This window comes from Pongo pygmaeus, chromosome 1 (assembly GCF_028885625.2).
Source record: "Pongo pygmaeus isolate AG05252 chromosome 1, NHGRI_mPonPyg2-v2.0_pri, whole genome shotgun sequence".
In the NCBI taxonomy this organism is placed as follows: Eukaryota; Metazoa; Chordata; class Mammalia; order Primates; family Hominidae; genus Pongo; species Pongo pygmaeus.
Genome location: NC_072373.2, coordinates 129616289 through 129634580, shown reverse-complemented (window position 1 = coordinate 129634580; position 18292 = coordinate 129616289). Strand labels below are relative to the sequence as shown.

At 38.2% G+C, this 18292-nt stretch overlaps 1 protein-coding gene across 5 annotated transcripts in view; it reads left to right on the top strand.

The window, feature by feature from the left end:
- The window catches only part of CDC14A (cell division cycle 14A), a 176352-nt gene that overhangs the window by 28484 nt on the left and 129576 nt on the right, over positions 1-18292 (top strand). For all 5 annotated transcript variants that reach the window (XM_054474809.2, XM_054474813.2, XM_054474824.2 and 2 more), the window contains exons 3-4: positions 3238-3313; positions 16176-16268. In XM_054474809.2, the coding sequence (XP_054330784.1) occupies positions 3238-3313; positions 16176-16268 (169 nt within the window). The remainder of the gene's footprint in view (positions 1-3237; positions 3314-16175; positions 16269-18292) is intronic.

Below are 18292 nucleotides of genomic sequence, written 5' to 3'. Positions count from 1 at the left end.
AAAAAATGCACTAACTGTGAGCATGATAAAGTGAAGTGCAATAAAATAAGGTATGCCTATACTCTTCATTTTGGTTCTTTTGAGTTAGTTTTTGTTGACTTGTCTTGGACTGGTCAGTAAGGGGATTATAGGTATAGTTCATTTTGGATTCATGGGTATTTTGTTTACATTTACAATACAACACCACACTGGGAAGTTAAGAAATGAGTCTAGAACTTTTATTTCAAATCACTGCTGCTTTCTTTCTTTGGCATCTCTGTGTTCTTCTCATGAAGCCTGTGTAAAGAGACAGCTAAATTTGGTGCCACCTGTAATATAAATTTCAAAGTATTACCAACTTGCCTAATAGGGATAAAATATACAAATTCAGCATTCTTTATTTATCTAAGGCAAGTGACTATTGGCAGATTTTATGTAATGTAATGACATAGTTATGATAGTGTCATTTGAGTGGCAGCAAAAAAATTAAATGACTAATTCAAACATCTTTTGGGGATGGATTTTGGAAATATGTTGATATTTAGTAAATTAATGGTCTAGACTAAATTGAACTTAAAGCATTACTGAACAAACTATTTCATAATGAATACTCATTTCTGGTTTTGTATTACGTGTAGGACATTCTTCTAATCATAAGTATATGATACAGTCCCTGACAGAGAGACTTACATTGTAGTTGATTAAGTAGAATCAATACTTAAAATAATTTGCAATATTTGGTAGTATATGTAGTAGACTAAAAGAATGACTCAGACGGTAAGTTTTGAAAACTTTGAGAGAAAGGTGTTCCCTAGGATGATTGGAAAGGCTTCATGGAGAAGGTAGGATTTGCACTGGACTTTGAGCAAGGTAGAGTGTAGCAGAAAGAAAAGGAGAACACTCTAGACAAGGAAACCGATGTGAGTGGAGGCTTAGATTAAGAATACATATAGAATATTTGGGAATAAGGAATGGACATGTTTGTTGGAATGCAGATTTCCTATGGGACCTCTCAGTAGATATCAGCCTGGAAGCCAGGGGAATGTTGTGTAAGGCTTTGATTGCTGGGCCAAGGAATTATTCTAAAGGCAGTAAGAAACCATTAAACATTTTTGAATAGTGGGAGGATATGTGAGAACTGAGACTTTATGAAGACTAATATCTTTCTTGGAATACAGGATGATTGGGAAGGGGAGAGAGATTTTAAAAAGTACAGGCATTTCTCAAAAGAAGACATTTATGCAGCCAACGGACACATGAAAAAATGCTCATCATCACTGGCCATCAGAGAAATGCAAATCAAAACCACAATCAGATACCATTTCACACCAGTTGGAATGGCGATCATTAAAAAGTCAGGAAACAACAGGTGCTGGAGAGGATGTGGAGAAATAGGAACACTTTTACACTGTTGGTAGGACTGTAAACTAGTTCAACCATTGTGGAAGACAGTGTGGCGATTCCTCAAGGATCTAGAACTAGAAATACCATTTGACCCAGCCATCCCATTACTGGGTATATACCCAAAGAATTATAAATCATCCTGCTATAAAGACACATTCACACGTACGTTTATTGCGGCACTATTCACAATAGCAAAGACTTGGAACCAACCCAAATGCCCATCAATGATAGACTGGATTAAGAAAATGTGGCACATATACACCATGGAATACTATGCAGCCATAAAAAAGGATGAGCTCATGTCCTTTGTAGGGACATGGATAAAGCTTAAAACCATCATTCTGAGCAAACTATCGCAAGGACAAAAAAACCAAACACCGCATGTTCTCACTCATAGGTGGGAATTGAACAATGAGAACACTTGGACATGGGAAGGGGAACATCACATACCAGGGCCTGTCATGGGGTGGGGGGATGGGGGAGGGATAGCATTGGGAGATATACCTGATGTAAATGATGAGTTAATAGGTTCAACACACCAACATGGCACATGTATACATATGTAACAAATGTGCACGTTGTGCACATGTACCCTAGAACTTAAAGTACATATATAAAAAAAAAGTACAGGTGTGAGATGAAAAGGATCTGGACTTCTGTTGGCAAAATAGGAAGAGAAAGGGAAGGGATGAATTATAGTAGTAGCTTGTTTGACATATCAGAATTAAATATTTATTTGTTGGCCTATTGTGATTGAGAGATTTAATGCCTGAGTGACTGGGAGAAGCAAAGTGTTTTTTTGTCTGGAGGGCTGATGTGAAGGAAAGATGGGTTGAGTTTTAGATATTCTGAGTTCCAGGTGACGGAAGGGGCTCTAGATGGTGGACCCAGCAGGTAGCCGAGATGGAGAAGACTGACACTGGCTCTCAAGTGGAAGAGACATCACTTTTCCATAGGGTCGTCAGTTAAATTCATGACGTTGGCTAAGAGAGAAGATCTACAGATTGATGACTGTATCCTGGAGATGTTAGGGGATGAAGAGAGGGGGAGGAGCCAGTGTGTCTTATAATACAGAAAGTTCATGGAGAACGAAAACTGAAAAAAGACCACTGGATTTAAGATACTTGAGAATTGTGAGCTATGTTTGAGAGGAATAGTTGGAATCCAAAGTACACAAGTAAGTTTATGACTAAAATATATGATAAAGAAATAAAAGCAAGTAGTACAGGCCATGTACTTGTTATATTCCTGTTGGTTCTTTCTTTGCCTGCTCTTTAGTGTGTTCACTTAAATGGTCTGGCAGGCAGATAAAAGGAGGTGGAACTTAAAACTGTCCAATTAGTTCTGTTTTTTTTTTTTTTTTTTGAGATGGAGTTTCACTCTTGTTGCCCAGGCTGGAGTGCAGTGGTGCGATCTCTGGCTCACCGCAAACTCCACCTCCCGGGTTCAAGTGATTCTCCTGCCTCAGCCTCCTGAGTAGCTGGGATTATAGGCAAGCACCACACTGCCTGGCTAATTTTGTATTTTTAGTAGAGACGGGGTTTCTCCATGTTGGTCAGGCTGGTCTCGAACAGCTGACCTCAGGCAGGCTGCCCACCCCGGCCTCCCAAAGTGCTGGGATTATAGGCGTGAGCCACCGCGCCTGGCCACTAGTTCCCTATTAAGAGACTAGTTAGAGTAACTAGAGGGCATTAGGATGAAACCATTAGTTATTTGGATTATACCATGGATCAGATTAGTTATAAGATAATTGAAATTTGATTGTAAATTTCATGAAATTAAAGATGAACATTGATGTTACTGAAAATTATACTTTGACTAAATACTACGTTTTTTGTTTTTCTTGTATCTTAGTTTCTATGCAGATTTTGGACCGCTGAACTTGGCAATGGTGTACAGATATTGCTGCAAACTAAACAAGAAACTAAAAGTGAGTATTGTAGTGATATTTATAATTTGGAATTAAAACATTTGAACCATAGGATCTGCTCAGTGGGGTTGGTGTGCACACAACATTTAGTCAGGTAATCTTGATCTCTGGAAATTTATGTGAGTAGTTCACCTAGAATTTGAAAGTGATCCTCCTGATTATGCCACAAAGGACATGTTAACCTCTTTCAGTTTTCAGAATGAATTGCAATATGAGCTGAATGAAGTCACTGGAATAGTGATCTAAGAAAGAAAGCACAAATCCTTTTAGGTTGTTGTTAATGAGTCTCTATCAAATTCCCTCCTAGGATAATTTTTCTGAAACCTTCAGATGTGCCTGTAGACCCTGTTTCCAAGTGATGAACAGGGCTTATCATGGCTGGAGCTGTGTGCATAACATTTTCTGTTTGGTCAAGATTGAAATTTTTTGCATGTTTCTTAAATGTTCTGTGTAGTTAACAGCCAAGTGAGATTGATGAACCAGCAGCGACAGAGAGTGGAATTTACCTGAGATGATAGAATTCAGGTCATACATTTAGTATTCATCTATAGTTTTGATTTCACATGGGTATCTGGTTTCATTTTCTGTACTTCTATGTGGATTTTGGCATGTGGCTTTTTTTTTCTTCTTCAAGCATATGAGGAAACTCATCTATATACCTAGTTTTAGTAAACTTATCACACAGAAAGCAATATTTATCTCCTTGTCTTCCAATTTCTAAATGAAGATCTTAACTATTTCACTTTGAAAGACAAAATGCTATACAGAGGACTCTTAAGGATAAATACTAAATTATAGTGCTCAGGTATTTTACTCTTTCTGCTGGGTAAAATGTTACTGGTGTTACATAGTACAATGCCTTGGACATATTAACTCTTCTGTGATTATCTTTTGATTTGATTGGTTTTTAATGAACTTAGGTATAAAAAACAGTCTGATAGAGAATTTCCTGTAGAATATGTTGTATCCTTATGACTTTACAAATTTTTGCCATTGATTTCAAAGTGAGAGGTGGACATGGAATTACACCAAAAAGAATCAATAATCATATAACATATTAGGTTGGTGCAAAAGCAATTGTGGTTTTTACAATTACTTTTAATGTTAAAAACCACAATTACTTTTGAACCAACATAATAAAATCTGTTTTACTTAACTTTTGTAGGAATTAACTTACAAAGTTGTCTGACTTGAAAAGATACATGTAAATTCCTTTAATTAAGCCAGATCTGTTTTTTCAGAAAAGAAGCAGTGTTTTAGAAAGTAAAATAGAGGCTTTTGCAGTCATCTAGGAAGTAAATAATATCCTTTTTATATAAAATGAACTTTTAATGGCTGAGTAAACAAGAAAAGGATAATTAATAAATAATGGAAGTCTATTTTTTTCTTTTGAAAACCAAGGAATTTCTTTGCTGTCTTGATTAGTCATTAGTATGTAGTTGGTATGAATTGGGTATTATAATTAATCTGGGAACTGAGTACTATCTAGGGTAGCCAAAGAGAAAGGAGTCATTATCAGGAAAGTAAAATCACTGGTCTGACTCAGTGTTCTACTTATAGCAGTTGCACAAGAGTAGATGGGTTGAGTTGAGACTATTTTTTCTACCATTTTCTACACTGAACAGTATGGTAAGTATACGTATGTAAACTTGTTTCTATTTGCTTTCATTTATAATGCTTTGTTTCAGCATTATTAATAAAGTTTAAATACTCTCCTTGGTTCGTTTTAGTGGTAAGGTTATCTGTTGGTTGTCTGGAATGACATATGTAGCTTTACGACAATTAATGGGCACTGCATTACTTGCTGAATGATTGAATTTTAAAAACCCAATTGTTGATAAGTCATGAGTTATCTCAATGAAGCATACTACATAGAATCTCTAATTAGGAGAAAAAGATTTACTGTACCAATCCAAAGTTGGAATTGCCTCAGTTTTGTGGAATCTTAGTTTCTTCATCTGTAAAACAGGAATTATAGAACTGTCACAGGGTGGTGGTTAGTATTATATTAGAAAATATATGTGTCTTAGTCTGTTTTGCATTGCTATAAAGGAATACCAGAGGCTAGGTAATTTATAAAGAGAAGTGTTTTATTTGGCTCACGGTTCCACAGGCTGTACATGAAGTGTGGCACCAACATCTGCTTCTGGAGAGTCCCTCAGGAAGCTTTCACTCAAGGCAGAAGGTGAAGGGGAACAGTCATGTCATATGGCGAGAGAGGGAGCAAGGGAGAGGGGAGGGAGGTGCCACACTCTTTTTAACAACCAAATCTTGGGGGAACTAAGAGTGAGAACTCACTCAATCCCCTCAGAATGGCACCGAGCCGTTCATGAGGGATCTGCCCCCATGACCGAAGGCCCCACCTCTTAACACTGGGGATCACGTGAGATTTGGAGAGGACAAATATCCAAACTATATCAATATGTAAAAGCTTTGTACATTTTAAAGTCCTATACATAATGAAGTTACCAATGTAACATTTGTGAATTTTGATAGGGAATATAATAAAGACAGTTCTACAAAATCGATGAACACCTGTTTCTCAGCCTTAAAGCTATTGTTTCCGTATGGGAAAGCTGTCCAATATAATTTTAGGAATCTAAATGACCATTTATTCAAGACTCAGAAAGGGAGGCCTGGGAAAGGTGTGTGACTTGCCCAGTGCAGCAGGCAAAGTCAGGGCTAGATTTCATGGCTCTTGACCACATTTTTCCTGTTCTTCTTTCCACCTTCAGTAGGAACCATAGCCTCTGGTTTACAATTATCCTTTGTTCACTCTTAGCATTGCCCCAGCTGCCTGACCTTGTTGTCCCACGCTGACTTTGAGGCTCCTCTGCCTCTTTCATTGCAGTAAGTGTTAGGGCCATTCTGTCTGCTTCACTTCCAGGAACCCAGACTCCAGATTCTCCCGCTTGGAAAATGCCTTTGTTACTCACTTTGCACATTCTGTCCCTCTCACACTACTGGGATTGCTAGACCTTCAGTTTCCCTGTTCTCTCAGTCCACTGGCACCCTGCTGATGTCTCTTGCCTGCAGCCCATGGTCACTTACTTCAGTAAGGTCTTGGGTACTTTGCTTTCTTGTCTTTCTGCCTTGCCAGCTCTCACCCTTGTTGTCTTCCCAGTGGATGATTTCATGCACTAATTTACTGGGAAGCAGCAGTACCCTTGCCACTCCCAGCCTTTACTCTACCATACCAGCTGTTCCATGCATTTGCTCATGAAGACCAGTCTGACTGGGATGCCCTTACCCTCTGGCTTGATAGCTCTTCATTCTTTAATACCTTGTCCAGCCACCACCCTTTAGGAAGCATCTTCTTGTCCTTTTGGACTGGATTGAGGGTGCCTCCCTTGTTTTCCCATCATTCTCTGTGCAGATCTGTATCGTTGATGAATTGTAATTACCTGTTTGCACCTGTCATTCTCACTAGACTATGACCTTCTAGAGGGTGGAAAGTGGAGGATGTCATATATCTTTGTGTTCTCAGTGCCTAGTGCAGGGACAACAGACACACAGAGACTTCTTTTGACTTTGTCATGATCCCCTTAATTTGCAGATCCCCCTTTCTCCTTTTGCTTCCAGAGGTTTCAGAAGAGCCTGCCTCCATCCTTCCTGTGTGCTGATTTCTTAACCCTTTGTTATCTAACTTTTGCCTTCCCTACTCTACTGAAACTGCTCTAATAATGTCTTAAATGTTGAATCTGATGGCACTTGCTGGATCCTCAAACTCCTTTACTTCTCTGAGTAATTTCGCACTGTGTTAACCAGTAACTTCGTCTTAGGATTCTTCTCTTGTGTGATTTCCCAGTTCTTTTAGGCACATTTCATTTTTCAGTTTGGAAATTTTTATTCCTTCCAAGAAAGCTTGTATGATTTTTCTTCCTCATTCTGTGCTTTATATAGATAGGTAATATTTTGCTGTACATTATTCCAATCCCAAATTTCTGATTTTTGAAATGAGAAGGTGTTTTTTTCCAGTTGATGATTTGAGATGGTGATTTATCGCTATTTTTGTGTTTATGTGTCCATATGCATTCTATTCCCAATGTCCTTATTTTAATTATGTCAATTAGAATGGAAAATTATCCCATCAAACATATGCTTAGATTAAAAATCCAAACATAAAAGGCATCATCACCAATAAAAAACCTGCTGCTTATTTAAACTGTACTTTAAAAAATTGTCAGTACTAGGAATTAGGCAGTAATAGGTTGCTGTTTGGTCTTTCCCCTAGGATAGGGGAAGCAGTCAAAAGAGGGAAGATGCATTGAAGTGAGAACAATTTGTTAAACTGTGTATGTTATTTAGTGTTAAATGTCATCAATGATTGATAGCCTTGAGCCGGAATTATTATTCTGGTAATTCAAGGGATCCATAAACCCTTGAAATTATATGTACAATTTTGTATGTATTTACATTTTTCTTCTGGGAGGATTCATGGCTTTTTTTCAGGTTCTCAGAGGGATCCTTGACACAGACATGCTAAGAACACTGGGCTAAAGTCTTCTGAAAAAGAAGACTTTACTAACAAAAGACAAAGTTGTGGTATTTTGAAAAAACTGAATACCTTCCTCAATCTATTTTTTTGAGATGGGGTCTCACTGCGTCACCTGGGCTGGAGTGCCATGGTGTGGTCATAGCTCACTGCAGCCTCAAACTCCTGGGCTTTGATGATTCTCCCACTTCAGTCAACTGACTAACTGGAAATATAGGTGCACCCCACCCAGCTAACTATTTTTTTTTTTTTTTTTTTAGTTTTTGTAGAGTCAGGGACACACTATGTTGATCAGGCTAGTCTTGAACTTCTGGGCTTAAGCTATCCTCCCGCCTCAGCCTCCCAAAGTGGTGGGATTACAGGCATGAGCCACTGTGCTTGGCCATCAATACAGTTTTAACTATTGATTTCATTTTCCTCTGAGAAAAATAAAACCTGAGCATGGAGAAAAAAAAATCTCTGAAAAAAGGGGACATTTTCTAGGGCAGTGCTTTTTCTTTTTTTTAATACCTGCTGTTATGAATCAACAGGATAATTACAGTAATCTTGAGGACTATTTTAAAAAAGGATTAAAGGAATATTCACAGAAATGTAATTTTAAATTTACAAAACATCCCACATAGCCCTTTCAGGGTAAAAGGGGAAGGGGGTGGGTATCATGGAACCAACCATTATATTGAAGCATTGGAAGTACCTGGCAGATGGTGGGGCTTAGGGAATGTCCTTGTTGCTGAATGAATCAGTGCCATAATCCTATCCTGGAAACCAGACACCTGCCACCCTATCAGGGGGTTATATACACCAGAACTCTTTTGATATAATGACTAGACCACCCTATTATAACTACAAAAACATGTTGAGATTTCTTCGTGTGATTCTCTCCTGTTTCTGGCTCACGGGTTTGTGGGGAAGAAAAGCAAGCTACATTCTGGAGATAGTTCATGTAGTTTAAAGAGGTTCTAGGGGCTCCAAAGCAATGTCAACTCCCATAGGAGAGAGCATATACAGAGTTTGCAAGGCAAGAACCCCTTATGCCTGTTAGGAATCCTCAGGCAGGAAGAACCCCGTTTATAGAGAATCCCATGTGCCTTCAATTATTGATTATTAACACGATAAAATCATCTTCATGAGCAACTTTTCTCTGACATTTTGACTTCTGCTCTAATCAAATGTGCCATTTCATTAATGAAATGTATTCGGTTTGAAACAAAATGGGCCACACAGACACCTTTTTCGTTTTAAAGAAATGATTCAATCTATTTCATCTTGGCACTAGATAAAAACATAAACCATATTTTGTTTTGTACAGCCAAAGAACATTTTCCAGAGTATTCCTTTCCTGAGAAAGTTGGAGGTAAAACTTGTAAAGGTCATGGCTGCTCACAGGAAGACCTGCTCATTTTATCGCTTTTGCAGTGAGATGACCACTGATTGCTATGGAGATGCTGATTGCTGCGGCCATTACTGGGCTAGCCTAGCCACCTGTAAGAGAATGATGCCTTGGTCATTGTGGTCCCTGTGCTGTGATCTCCTTAATATGACCATGATCATTGACAGAACTTGCATGTTTACGAGGTGCATGGGCTCTATTTTTATTAAAGAGCATATTATCCAGGCTGCATTAATGTCTTCCTTAGCTCAGTCAGACTGATTCATACAGCTTAATTAAATACAGCATTCTAACCAAATAACTTGAAGATTTTACTTTTCTGTGTTTCTTTAAATTGACCATTAACTCTTTTTTTTTTTGGCTTTGGCTTTGAGCCTAATTGCATCACCTTTTGTTACTGAATGGTTAAGTAGTTTGTGCTCTCCTGACTGAAGCTGAACAAGTGCATGATTTGTGTTTGTTGCCATAATCCAAGCGTAGCCTGAGCTATTTGTTATTTGTGCAGCTTGTCATTATTTTTTTCTCTCTCCAAGTTGCTGTGGCTTGTGTTTTACAAGGAGTGATCCCACTAGAATATAACCTTTCACATAGCTTTTCTTTCCAAGATAGAAAATGTCTGGGGTCAATACCCTTATCTTAATTTGTGTTGTTCTATCATAGCAGTCATTGTACTTTGGTTTATAAGTACCATTAAGTATTTATGATATACACCTATGATTTACATAACGGGCAAAACTTTGACTCTCAGGTAAGCAATACAGAAATTTCTGTAGGTTTGATTATGTTAATTGATAGATAGTCAATACTAAATTCCACCTTTTATCTACTTTTTTTTGCCTTGTTAAATGAACACTTACTGTACCTGTAATTAGTATCATTTTATTGGTCCTTGTGTGCTGTAAATGCATCCCTATACAGTTATTCTCCTCTGTTTGTAATAAGCCTTGGCCAATATTTTGCATTAAATATTCATTAGCCTTTGAGGTTAGAGAGTGGGTTTCTTCTCCCGTTGTCACTGCATTGCTCAGCAAAGTGTTTGACACACAACAGCTACTCAGTTCATGCTGATGGAACCCATAGAACCTTCTGCAGCCGCAGTATCCTGGCACCCAGATTTAGCAAATTGGTTACTTGTGGCCTGCATTCTGTCCACAGACATGTTTTCTTGAGCATAAACACTGTTTAAAAAATTTTAATTCACAGTCAACATCTGCAGTTTATGAAAGCTTCAATTTTGGCTTCTTTTAAATAGTGCAATATCTGACCGTTCTGCACCCAGATTCCCTCACAAGAGCAGTAGGTTGGAGCTTACTGCGCTTTGGATAGGGAATGCTTTTCTTATTTACCAGCTGCCCCACTTCAGATTCTTGGCACCTGAGAACATCTGAATTTGGAACTTCTGGAATAATGACATTTAAGGCAGCTTAATTACGGAATCATTAAAGGGACTTGTTCCTAAGGTGTTATCACCTGGAATGCATGAACTTACAAATTGTAATAAGGTTTGCTGAGGAATCTGGGGAAATGTGTTTTTTGTAAAATGCTTTTAAAAGGCTTATTGCCTGACTTAGAATTCCTTTTTAAGAGAATGTAGAGTTCTTTGGGGACTACTTGACCAGATGGACAGTGTTTTAGCTTCATATAAAAGATTCCCAGGAGTGGGACCAGTTAGATGTTTATGTAGTGCTTCTCCAAAATTTAGCCATATCTTAGAGTAGTGGATTTCAATGTGTGGTGTCTGGACCAACAGTGTCAGCATTACTAGAAAACCTGTTAGAAATCTAAATTCTCCGGCCCTACTGAATCAGAAATTCTGGAGGTGAGACCCAGCAATCTGTGTTTTAATAAGCCCTGCAGGTGATTCTGAACCAATCTGTTAAGAGAATGAAATATAATACAATAATAATATAATATGGTTTAGAGTTAGATTTAGTTATTTCTGAAAAGTCTTAGTACTATTGACCAATTCAACCTGAGAATTATTTAAATTCTGAAGCATGAAACTTGTTATGGCCTCATAATTAATATTTACACAAATTATCAGGCTCAGTGAGAAAGTTTTGGATTGATCCTGCTTACTACTCTTGCTGTGTAAATGTTCATCAAAGGCCCTCTCTGACTCTGGGCTTATGTTCTCCTTGTAAAACACAGTATGCTCATTATATTTTAGCCTTGCCCAGGACCCCTAGTCTGGGAGACATTATGTGTCTGATTAAACTGGACCCCTCTGGTGCCATTCCTATTGCTTTGGAAAATGGTGGAATGTCATAAGTGAGCAATAAATGTGAGCTGTTGTTGCGGTTATTATAGAGGGCTGGCTATGTCCATTTCAGTTTAGAAAGTTCAGAAGGGTATTTGCTTTGTAATCCCCGCACTTTGAGAGGTCGGGGTGAGCAGATCACTTGAGGTCAGGAGTTCAAGACCAGCCTGGCCAACATGGTGAAACCCCATCTCTACTAAAAATACAAAAATTAGCCAGGTGTGGTGACACCTGCCTGTAGTCCCAGCTATTCAGGAGGCTGAGGCATAAGAATTGCTTGAACCTGGGAAGTGGAGGTTGCAGTGAGCCAAGATCATGCCACTGTATTCCAGCCTGGGTGACAGAGTGAGACAGTATTAAAAAAAAAAAAAAAAAAGAAGAGTATTTGTTCCAGTTTCAAGATAGAAATCTAAAACATAAGGTGGATGGTGGCTGGCTGCAGATTGTGATTTGTAATGGGTCATGTGCTGTGCTGCTACAGAGCCGGCAAATAGTCCAGAGGTCTTAGTATTCTTTCTGTGACCCTCTCTATTTTATATTTACACTGTATTTATTGGAATTGACCAATTTTAAACTTCACTTTGCTATGGCATACAGTGTTTTTGTAACCTGTGAGCTTCTTGTGTAAAGCAGAAAGTAATCTGTAATAGAGCAGGTAGCTCATTGAAAGCCTGTGGCTATGGCGTAACCTTGCAAGTGTTCTCCTTGAAGGGCCCACTCATCATATTTGCTTTGTAATCCCTGCACTTTGAGAGGTTGGGGTGAGCAGACCACTTGAGGTCAGGAGTTCAAGACCAGCCTAGCCAACATAGTGAAACCCCATCTCTACTAAAAATACAAAAATTAGCCAGGCGTGGTGACACCTTCCTGTGGTCCCAGCTACAGAGGAGACAGACCAGAGTAAGGAAGAGGCCACTGTCCAATTTAGAGGCATGATATTCTCCTGATATTAGGGCAGAATCTGAGAAAACATTGACTAGGCTCATACATAGATTCCTGTCCTGTTGTCTCCAAACTGTGACTTTGTCTGCATGGTAAAGTTCTTCCATGAAAGATCTCAAAAGAGAAGTTAATGTTCCATAGAAGGTACTTCAGTCATCAATGTCTCCACTGGGTGTTAGTATTGCTTCTTCTAGGGTGCTTTGATTATGTAATAGTATTTTTTAAGTGGGGGACTTGCTTACAATTTGAGAGGAAAAAACATTAAAGATTTTTTTTTTTAAATCAGCCCTCTCATATAAAACATCAACTAAACAATTGACAAAATATTTTGTTATCTCTCAAATTTTTATTCCAATGCCAAAGTATCTTCTCTGTTGAACAGCATCACTGGTATAAAACTGTGGGCCAGGATGACCATAAGAGGGAGGCCCAGTTGTGAAAAGGAAGGACATTAGCACAAGGCCTAATTTTGAGATTAGCAAATTTGAGATTAACTAGGAAATTAATTAGGAAATTAGGACAAGGTCTAATTTTGAGATTAGTAGATTTTTCTCTGCTCTCATTGACTTTGAATTCGTTTTGATTCCTCGAGTGAGAGAACTCACCTCTCAGTGATTTGACCTCGGAGATGCTGGCCAAGCTTCGCTAAGCAGGAAATCATTTCTTGGCTGGTGTGCTTTTGAAACTTAACCAAGGAAACTGAATTCCAAAAATATCTAAGCAAAGTAAATGCTAGCAGCTTTAAACATTTTCCTAAAAATCAGGCAGAAAGCTCTAAAAAAAAAAGTCAGTTATGTTTGCTTCCTGTGGGGAGTTTCTCATAGGAAATATTTTTAAATAAAATTTCTAGGAAGATTTTGTGAAGACCATTCTCTATCTGATGTAATTTATGAAAGCTTATAAAGTTTAAGCATTCTTCTAAAATCTTTAAAGTGTTAATTTGCATTATATTTACTTAAAGAATATTTATAGCTATACAGTGAAAAGAAAGTCTTCCTCAGAGTTCTGTCCTTTAGTTTTATGGTTCATGTTCCAGGATAAGTCTCTGTATTCTATATACTTTAGAATGAGAGACAGAGAAAACAAAACCAAGTAAACACAAAAGATTCTACTCCCCCCAACCCCCTCCAAAAAAACCCAAGGAAGAAATAAGCATCAGTGATGAAAGAACAGCACTATGACTTGTCCCTTTCAGCAAGTAGATTTGTAAAATAAATACAGTTTCACATTATTAAACAATAGCAGTAGTTTGTCATAAAACCTAAATTCTTAGTAGAAAAGAGCATCAAAAATGATAATGCAGACTTGAAGATAGACTGTTGATATTTTCTTCCCCACAGGTATTTTAGGGAATTAGGAAATGTAAATAGGGAGAGGCTGGGAGCCATGAGAGCATCGAGTCCCTATGCTCAGTCTGACTCATGTTTATTGAGAGCCTGGCCTGTGTAAGGCAGTATTTAGATATTTGCAATTCAGAGATGATAGGAGATGCTTAGGTCTGAAGAGCCTTTATTTCCTTTTTGGTAAATCAAACATAACTTATTGATGGGGAACAAATAAGTGGCAAAACCAACCAACCATCCAACAGACAATGAGACAATGAAATAAAACAGAAAAAGGAAATGTTCAGGCAGTCAGTAGTTCCAAATTGAGAAAGCAAGGAATCAAGTGTCAGCACCATTGGTTGTAACCTTTACATCCCTAGGTAACTTCAATGCATCAACTCAACTGAGCTGAATTAAATGCTGTGCCTTTGTTCTCTCTTTATTTCATAGGAGTATTTGTATAAACCTGTCAGGAAATAAGAGCGTTGGCAATAAGATACTTTCTTTGAGTCAAATACTAATTTTTTTTGTTTGATTTTTGTTTGTTTGTTTTTGAGACAAATTCTTGTTCTGTCGCCCAGGCTGTACTGGTGTGGTGTGATCATGGCTCACTGCAGCCTCCATCTCCTGGGCTTAAGTGATACTCCTATCCAGTCTTTTTGTAGAGATGAGGTCTTACTATGTTGCCTGGGCTAGTCTCAAATTCCTAGCCCTAAGTGATTCTCCTGCTTTGGCCTCTCAAAGTGTTGGAATTACAGGCATAAGCCACCACACCTGGCTTCACATACTAATTTTTAAAAGTTTAACAAAAAGGGCACTACTGGCCGGGTGTCGTGGCTCATGCCTGTAATCTCAGCACTTTGGGAGGCCATGGCAGGTAGATCACTTAAGCCCAGAAGTTTGAGACCAGCCTGGACAACATGGTAAGACCTCACCTCTACAAAAAATACAAATACTAGCCAGGCATGGTGGCATGTGCCTGTGGTCCCAGCTACTCAGGAGGCCGAGGTGAGAGGATCGATTGAGGCCGGGAGGTCAAGGCTGCAGTGAGCCAAGATCATGCCACTGCACTCCAGCCTGGGTGCTGGGTGACAGAGCAAGACCCTGTCTCAAAAAAAAAAAAAAAAAAAAAAAAGGTGAAAGATAAAAGGGTACAACCATTTTCAGATAATGTGATTCTAGGAATTCGAGACCAGCCTGGCCAACATGGTGAAACTCTGTCTCCACTAAAAATACAAAAATTAGCCAGGCATGGTGGTGGGTGCCTGTAGTCCCAGCTGCATGGGAGACTGAGGCAGGAGAATGGCTTGAACCTGGGAGGCGGAGGTTGCAGTGAGCTGAGGTTGCACCACTGCACTCCAGCCTGGGTGACAAAGCGAGAATCTGTCTCAAAAAAAAAAAAAAATACACACACACACACACACACACACACACACACACATATATATATATATATATATATATGATTTTTGGTTATAAAAGAAATGCCTGACTTGGAGTGATGAAGATTTCCTGGCTCATTGGAGGGATACACTTTCTGTGGTTACATGGTAAAGCCAGAGTGTTGCAGTTTCATCTTAGAATGGGCTTCAGAGAAGGTAGAGTTTTTTTTTTTTCTTTGTAGACAATAGCAGGATCAAGAAAAGTACATAGTTGAGCTCTATTTACCTTTTTTAAAGAGGTTCTAAAAGCAGAGATTTTCTGTGTTGTAGTCAATGTATAAGATAGAAAAAGCTGCTTTTATAGTCAATGTGAATTTATAGACAAATACTGAAATGTACTTTTGTGCCTGTGTTTTTTTTGCTAGCTCATTAAAGACAGTTTATGTGCCTATATTTAGAAAATCAATTGTCAAAATACATAAATTTTGAAAAGTGAGAAAATCAAGCAGACTTCATTGAGTTACATTGTGTTCTCGTTGTCTTATACTTATTTGAGTTTTGATTAATAATTTGATTTCATTTTACCAGATCTTTTTGTCATTTCTTTTCATGTTTAGCATGTGTACAACATACCATGTTGATTATTTTGAACTTAGTTAAATACTTGAGCATGCAGCGTATTGCCTGGCATATAACAGGTGCTTAATAACTGTCTGAATTCATGAATTTAATAGATGGCTATTGTAATGTGTTGTATGAAGATGTTTGCTGATATAATTTTTAATGGTATTTTTCCACTAACCAAGTATTTTCAGATATTAAAAGGGGGTTGTTATAGAACATCCCAGAAAGAAAATATTAATATTAGTCTTTAAAAATACGATTTTTTAGAGATCATAGTAGACTCGTTGACATCTAAAAAAATTGTGTTATATGAAAACTATAGATAATATTCCTGGGAGTTGGAGTGGCATGTAGGGGTAAGGTTAAGAGAGATGATGTTTGCCTTCTGTATATGTTAACTTTGTCTCTATGGTTACACTAACTCTTTTTATCTCCTCTTTCTAGTCATACAGTTTGTCAAGAAAGAAAATAGTGCACTACACCTGTTTTGACCAACGGAAAAGAGCAAATGCAGCATTTTTGATAGGTGCCTATGCGGTAAGCACCTTCTTCATGATTATTTTGTATAATCAGGCCAGTGAAATGCTAACACTGTCAAAGAAAATCCAGACCAGTTTTTCAGTGGGATTGAGAGATGGTGGAGATTATTAGCAGTTTGGGAATTGATCTGTAGTGAGAAACATGGACTAGCAGTGGTGGAATGTTTACTCTTTAGATTTTATTTTCTACCAGTTAATGAGAGAATCTTGGGACTGCAATATGTAGCTTGAATTCCACAGTTATATAGGTATTTTAATAAAAAGAATACCTACCAAGGACACTGCTAGGAAAAAAAAATGTGTGTGTGCATGTGTGTATGTTTAAATGCATGAAATGTGGTATTATGGAAGATTTTAAAAGACTGTTGAAGTGTTCGTTTTTTGGGAGAAGAGGAAATCCTAGATTGCACAGGGGAGGATTGTTATTATTTTTATCAATCCATTCATTCATTTATACAATTGTTTGCAGTAGGCAAACTGAATATAAATCCTGCATATATTATAGCTTCCCTAATAACTACAAGAGACTTTTCCAAAACTAATTTCAATTAGAAATTTTGTTCTCTGCAGACACTAACATGTCAGTATGAATTCCGCATGACCATGCTATGGAGTTTTAGAGTGGTGATTCTGGAATTTTCTATATATGCTGTGATTGGGCAAAAGCTTAGAAAGCAGAAACCATCAGAGCTAAAACATACTTGCAGAGATATGTGTGATACCAGTTGGGAATATGCTGGTTTAAAGGCAGGGAGCAGAGAGGTATCATTTCCCCTCATCCTTGGGGAGGGCTCGTGCTCCTCTGAAGCCATGGAAGCAACCCTGCTGAGTGACTTTTCAAGGGCCTCATTCTAAGGACCTTGAGGGAAGAGGGCACCAGCTACTAGACCTCAAACTGCTCCATCAACCCAAAAGCTCTAGGGGAAAAAGCCCAGCAGTGTTGCTGGAAAAGCTGTCAGCTGTTGCAGGGTGCAGGCTGAGAAGAGTGGCAGACTGTCAGCCAGGCTGTGGGCTGGGGCCTTGCTTGTAACACTGAGGTGCCCAGCCCTGCCCACCTTTTGTCCCTTGATGTAGCTGCAGTAAACCCTCGGCCTACCCCTTGTGGCAGCATTCTTTCTTGCTCTGTAGATAGCATGGAATAGTACAAGGAATAGTAGGTAAGAGTCAGAAAACATGTTTTTCATCTTGAAGAGCTCTGTGATGATGCACTTTATCTCTCTCAGCTTTATTTAGTTTCCTTATCCACAAGATGAGAGGGTTGGATGTAATGACCCCTACATTTCCTTTCAGTTCTTAGGATACTAAGATTATTTGTAGTGCCAGCCAGGCTATTGGTTTTATTTTAAGTGCATACATGAAAAGCTGGCAGTTAGCATGAAGGTTCAGTGAAGTTCTGGTAAGCTGAATATTTTTTACCTTACACTGATAATGACTACTCATTTGAAATTGATGATTGACACTGTAATTGAAATATGGAAAAAGACTGTACTAATTTCTGGATTCAAGCCCTGTAAACAAATGTGTTTTTCCTGCAGGGTTTTGTGATGCTTTGTAAGCGTGTTATTTGTGGATTCTTTCTCATAAAGGATTGCCATCAAGAAGAGGTCATTTGCCACTCTTCACACATCTTTCTTTTTTTTTTGTGAGGACCAAATGATTTTTATTCATATTTGTCTGGTTTATCTACCCAAAGTGTTCAGGACAGTGTTCAGCACATATTAAGCTTGATATAACAGTTATCTATGATGATGATGGTAACGATGACTCTGTATAGTCACTGTGTTTCTGAAGTCTTGTTTGGTAATCAAGAATGTGTTTAGAACTATCTGTTTATTAGACAAGGTAATAAACCAAAAGTTTCCAACTTCCTGTACATGTTGAAAGCTTTGAATAAAGATCCTTGGATACAAAATATGACCCACATGGCTCAAAATTAATTCTATGACATAATATTATTCTAAAGTCATACTTATTTTGAAAGCCTAAAGGTTTTTCTTTTTTATGGCTATAAAAATATCACCA